At 56.1% G+C, this 6,158-nt stretch overlaps 1 protein-coding gene across 1 annotated transcript in view; it reads left to right on the top strand.

Moving 5' to 3' along the window:
* OPN1LW (opsin 1, long wave sensitive) overlaps positions 1 to 6,158 on the top strand; it is a 17,479-nt gene that overhangs the window by 8,750 nt on the left and 2,571 nt on the right. The window contains exons 3-5 of the mRNA XM_008071543.1: positions 1,400 to 1,568; positions 3,129 to 3,294; positions 5,228 to 5,467. Coding sequence (XP_008069734.1) covers positions 1,400 to 1,568; positions 3,129 to 3,294; positions 5,228 to 5,467 — 575 coding nt within the window. The remainder of the gene's footprint in view (positions 1 to 1,399; positions 1,569 to 3,128; positions 3,295 to 5,227; positions 5,468 to 6,158) is intronic.

The raw sequence follows: 6,158 nt of genomic DNA, 5'->3' as shown, positions 1-6,158 counted from the left end.
CTCACCTCAGCCTCCCAAGGCGCGGGATTACAGGCTGAGCCACCGAGCCCGGCTTCCCCCCCAGTTTTGGTGCCACGATGCCCTTGGCTCTCTGGGAAGCCTTGGGCATCATCTCAGAAGAATGTTTACCAGTGCATAAAGTGACATCTTCAGGGTTACAAAGGCAGCTAATTATATTGAAAAGTAGTCATCAAAGGCTGGGTACAATGGCTCACACCTGTAACCCCAGTACTTTGGGAGACCAGGGTGGGAGGATTGCTTGAGGCCGGGAGTTCGAGATCGGCCTCTAGTCACAGACACCCAACTCAAAAAAAAAAAAGGAAACTAGTCATCAAACCATTAAATATTAATTGGTAACAGTCTTCATTTATTAAAAGTAAGTGACACCATTCCAGACTGAAGTCTGGAATGGCAGGGTCTGGCCTGATAGCCGCTGAGACCCCAAGTAGTGGTGAGCATAAAGGCATAAACGGTGTTTTGCAATGGCTGTGGCCTCTCTAAACTGATACGAAAATATCTGTGACTTCTCTTGCCAACCGAGTCACAGGTACCGCTAATACTGCCACATTCATAGTGGAAGGAAACGCCAAGTGTCAGTCCTAGGTCAGGGCAGAGAAAGATATGGCTATTCCCACCGCAGTTTGTGAAGCCCTGAGTTCCGTGCGCAGACCTTCGGGGTCTAAGCAGGCCAGCAGGAGGCTGTGTCTGCCTCCTGCAGAGCTCGGTGAATCCAAGCACTTTGCAAACGCCTGAAGGAACAAAGGTGTGAACTGGAAGAAGACACGCTCTTGGTTGGGACGACAGTACCTCAGTGTGGCCATACTGGTGTGAATGTGGCCATCGAGAGTTCTGACATCAGAGGAAGGGTTGGTGGCCAAGGGGGCGAGAAGGGCTAACGGGGCCTCTGCGGGTGGTCAGGTGCAGGGCCATGGGCTGCTGCGGCTACTTCTGGCTTCCTTTTCGGTGACAGCCGTGTGGAGGTTGAGGACAGAGCCCCACGAGTGCCAAGTTCCCAGCTTCAAGCTTCTGTGACTGGGTCGGCAAGAAACCCAGTGGCCGAGTGCGGAGCTCGGAGCTCCAGAAGGGAAGCAACCAGGGTTGAGAGGAAAGAGAGAAAGGGGGTGAGAGTGGGAAATGGAGGAGAAGCTAGGCCGCTGGGGCAGTGGAAGGCGAGGTGGGAGAAGAGGCAGAACGGCAAGCAGGTGCTAGGGGAGCAAGCTGCCCAGAAGGCGCACTGGCCCGCAGCCTGAAGACACTATCGGGAGACTCAGGTCTTGCAGCTACTTGCAGGGCCAGTCTTGATGTTGGAGGCCGTTGCCTGTTCCAGGAAGCAAGCGGTGATACTGGAGGCTGTCTCTCCTTTGTTCCAGCTCAAAGCCCTGTCTGCTCTCCCCCATAGGGATCACGGGCCTCTGGTCCCTGGCCATCATTTCCTGGGAGAGGTGGATAGTGGTCTGCAAGCCCTTTGGCAATGTGAGATTTGATGCCAAGCTGGCCATCGCGGGCATTGCCTTCTCCTGGATCTGGGCTGCTGTGTGGACGGCTCCCCCCATCTTCGGCTGGAGCAGGTAAGGGTTCAAGGGTGCCAGTGAGGTGGCTGGCACAGGACTGAACGGGCAGGGTCAGATTCTGTGACCTCAGGGCAAATCATTTCTGTCTCTGGGCCCCTTCGAAAAGGCAATGTCTATGGATGTAGGAATCTGGCTGCAACACAGAGATGGGCCTCATGGTCCCTAAGCCTCTGGAAACACCTGTTGGGCCCCACAGCTCCCAAGCCTCTGGAAACATCTGTTTCTCCCAAGAATGAGCAACTTGCAGGGTACACAGAGGAATGCCAGTGAGCTGGACCACCAGCACAGCTATATGCCAACACAGGGCATGTTTGCATTCAAGGCCTCTTTCTCACACATTCTGCTCCCCAACCCCGGCCCCTTCAGAGGCTGCTTGGGTTGTAGTGACACCTGGGCCTGTCATCTGTGGCCCGGCCAGGCCAATTCTTTGAAGAAGATGAGAATTTCTGAGTAAGTGGCTCAGATGTTTGAGAGGGACCGGACAGGACAGCATTTTGCTGCTTTATGCTACAAGCTTGTGAATAAGTTCTTGTGGTGAAGGAGAATGAATGCTCTTTCTTAAGGAAGCTTCCACAATTCTGGGAAACAAACCATGTGAAAGCCTGTCTCCAGTTCCTGCCCTCTCACACCACTATGCCCTAAACATGCCCTGGTGGAGGCTCTCCCGTGGGCTACCTTGTTTTGGGGAGGTTTTTTATTTTCATTTTTTGAGTTGGAGTCTCATTGTGTCACCCAGGCTGGAGTGCAGTGGCATGCTCACGGCCATCACAGCCTCGACCTGCTGGACTTAGATCCTTCCACCTCAGCCTTCCAAGTAGCTGGAACTACAGGCGCATACTACCACGCCCGGCTTATTATCATCATTTTTGAGATTTATTGTAGAGATGAGGTCTCGCCAAGTTGCCCAGGCCGGTCTCGAATCCCTGGGCTCAGGCAATCCTCTTGCCTCAGCCTCCCAAAGTGCTGGGATTACAGACTGAGCCCCTGCGCCCAGTCAGGTCACCCTGTTTAATCCTCAGGGCCACCCAGTAAGCAAGTCCCTTTATTACAGTCCTGGCCTAGTTGTCCTCAGAAAAAAACATTCAGGTATTCACAGGTCTTCTTAGAAGGTCACAGCAAGAGGGAACCTCACCCTCCCTTTGTAAAAAGGGGACGTGACTGGGATGATGAAAATGTTCTGGAACCACACAGTGGTGATGGGCACACGTTGTAGATGTACCAAGTGTCATGATGGTAGATTTCCTGCTATGTGTATTTTACCGTGATTTAAAAGAAGAGGGGGAGTAACACCTACAAACGCACAAGGATTTCCCAAAACCCCACCCCAGGGTTTCTTCCAAGGTGATGAAAATGTTCTGGAAGTAGACAGGGGTGGCGGTCGCACAACATTGGGAATGGACTAAATGCCACAGAACTGGTCATTTCAAAATGGTTCACCTCATGCAATGTGAGTTTTGCTTCCATCCACAGAGTCCCCATGCTAGTCGGCGGCAGGCCCGGGCTGGGGGCGCCGGGTTGCCGACCTGCTTCAGGACCGGTTGCGGCCTCTCTCCCCAGGTACTGGCCCCACGGCCTGAAGACTTCGTGCGGCCCTGACGTGTTCAGCGGCAGCTCGTACCCTGGGGTGCAGTCGTACATGATCGTGCTCATGATCACCTGCTGCATCATCCCACTCAGCATCATCGTGCTCTGCTACCTGCAAGTGTGGCTGGCCATCCGCGCGGTGAGCCCAGGTGCCCCGGCACAGGCCTGGCAGGGAGGATGTCTAGGCTGGGACAGCGGAGCGCTGGTGTGCTCTCCTGCCAAGCTGCTCTGCCCGAGATTAGTCCTCTGAGACTCCGCCGCCATTTTTTAACGCCTAAGGCAAGAGGAGCCTATGCCTGTAAGAAAAGATGAAGATCCAGCATGGATCAGGCAGTTCCTTTGGGTGGCCCGCTGGGGTTCTTGCTTCGGGCTCCCTCGTCTTCACCCCTGTGGGATGGGAAGAGGCTGCCCCGGCCCTCCGAGAGAAGCCCGCTAAGGGAAAAGAGTGGTGCCTTTTCCCTAATTCAGGATGATTCTTCTGGGTGGAAAGGCCTTCCTCTCCCACAGAGCAGAGCGGGGCCGTCAGATCAGCAGATGCAACCTGCAAACTAAGGGGTGTTTTGACAAGGCTGCCACCGAGCACCCGTCTCTCTTTTTTTTGAGTCAGAGTCTCACTCTGTCACCCGGGCTGGAGTGCAGTGGCACACTCACGGCCACCCCAGCGTCGGCCTGTTGGGCTCCGGCGATCCTTCTGCCTCAGTCTTCCAAGGAGCCAGAACTACAGGCGCGCGCCACCACGCCCGGCTAATTTTTGATTTATTGTAGAGACGAGGTCTCCCCTGTTTGCCCGGGTGGGTCTCGAACCCGCGGGCTCAGGCAATCCACTCGCCTCGGCCTCCCAAAGTGCTGGGATGACAGGCTGAGCCACAGACCCTGGCCATCCCTGTCCCTTTCACAGGGCTGTTGGGCAGACCAAGAAGTGGACTTGAGCGATTCGAGTGTGCCATCTGCTCCCAGACCCACTCTCCACACTCGCCCCCCCGCCCTGGGAAGCTGACCCGCCCCCCCCCATGGGCTGGGCTGCCACTAAGGAGCCCTAGAGGAAGTCAGAGCAAGGGAGGAGGGGAAGGTTGGGTCCTGGCGTGCTGAGAGCTCTGCACTCCCTTGTGCAGATGAGCTGTCTCTTGTCAGTCAACTCCCTCCAATTAGCCAGACCCCGAAGTGCCGTCTGTTAATTGCCGGGACCCTGCCTGGCACAGGCAGTGGAAGACCCCTCAGCTGGTGCCTTCCAGTGGGAAGTTGCTTGCACCCACAACTGGGTCCGCATGTACTCCCCAGCTCTTTCCAGAGGCGTCCTCAAGCTGGTGACTAGTTCCCTTCACCTCGCTGTCTCGGGCTGCAGCCTCTAGCAGGCCTCCAGCTGTGGCCTTGCGGGCATATTAATGGCGGGCTGATGGAATCGTGGCCCTCCTGGATTCCAGTCTCACAGTCCCTCCTCATCCCCACCCCTCTGCCTGGCATCAGTCTCCCGCCCCTGGCAGGTGGTGGTTGACCTCTGTGGCTCCCCGCAGGGCCTCTGCCTGATGGCCCCGCAGCTCCTTTCTCCAGACACGAAGGAGTCAACCTGCCACAGGGCCTGCAGGTGCCTCACGATGAGTGCAGGGGCAGGAGGCATCCGCAGCCCAGCTGGTCCTGGTCTCGAAAGCCCGAGGCACCTGTGCTCATGGCTCGGGCATTGCCACTGGGCACCCTGCCAGCTGTCAGCTTCACTAAAGGAATGCCCACTGCTTCTGCTTCCCCCATTTTCCGTCTTGGCCCTTCTATCCCTCGCTCTTCTCCGGTGATCGGCTGAGGCCTCCATGCTGACACCTGAGCACAGGAGAGGACACTGTGTTAACGGGTCAGGGGAGGCTAAGAGGAACAGCTTTCCACTCCAAACTCCTGCCAGGCTGAAGCCAAAGAGCTTGGGTGGCTCCGCTCTGAGGGCTGTCCGCGATCAGGCCCAGCTGCTCGCTATGTCAAGGCCGAGAACAACCCCGAGGCCAGTCCGAGCAACAGCCCAAGCAGCAGCATCACGGAGGCTGCAAAGACAGAGCCCGGGGCCACCCCGCTCTCTCCCCCGTCTCCCTCAGGTGGCCAAGCAGCAGAAAGAGTCCGAGTCTACCCAGAAGGCCGAGAAGGAGGTGACGCGCATGGTGGTGGTGATGGTCTTTGCGTACTGCCTCTGCTGGGGACCCTACACCTTCTTTGCATGCTTTGCTGCTGCCCACCCTGGCTACGCCTTCCACCCTCTGGTGGCTGCCCTGCCAGCCTACTTCGCCAAAAGTGCCACTATCTACAACCCCATTATCTATGTCTTTATGAATCGGCAGGTAAGCAATGCCATCAGCAGACCCAACTCAAAATACTGTGTGCCCTGAAAGAACCCTGTGGTGGCCCCATCTGGAACATTTGGGGGAGACTGAAAATGACCCTCCAGGAAAATGACCAGGAAGAGCCTCAGCATGTGACCCAGCCCCAGCCAGACCTCCATCTGGCCACTAGCAGAGGGCTTAGGTACACCGTGTGGAATCCTCGCAGTCTCAGCCTGAGGGTGGCATTTCCCAAAGTGTCTGTGTGCTGTGGGTGCTGTGTGTGCTTCCCTGCTGGTGGCCCTAGAACATTCTTCCTGGCAACTTTTCCGTAGTAAGTGAAACCAGTCCTGCAATTGAGTTCCAAGAACTCTGTTGTGGCAACTGACGCCCACAAGAGCTCTTGAGTTTCCGGAGAGGTCTTCAAGAGCTCTGGGAGTTGTCGAGCACATCTACCCCAGCTATGCCCCTCTTGCTTTAACCAACTTAATTCTTCTCTCAGCCTTCACGTCTTCATTTTCAAACCACAATTTCTTAAATTTGTCTCCCTGTAAGAACAAAAACAGGCAGGGTGCAGTGGCTCACGCCTCTAATCCCAGGACTTTTTGAGGCCAAGGCACGAGGATCACTTGAGGCCAAGAGTTCAAGGCCAGCTGGGCTCGGTGGCTCAGCCTGTAATCCTGTGCCTTGGGAGGCCGAGGTGAGTGGATTG

Source organism: Carlito syrichta, unplaced genomic scaffold (assembly GCF_000164805.1).
Source record: "Carlito syrichta isolate Samal-C Ts95f unplaced genomic scaffold, Tarsius_syrichta-2.0.1 Scaffold314365, whole genome shotgun sequence".
NCBI lineage: Eukaryota > Metazoa > Chordata > Mammalia > Primates > Tarsiidae > Carlito > Carlito syrichta.
The sequence above is the reverse complement of the archived record's forward strand: the minus strand, read 5'-3'. Positions and strand labels throughout refer to the sequence as shown.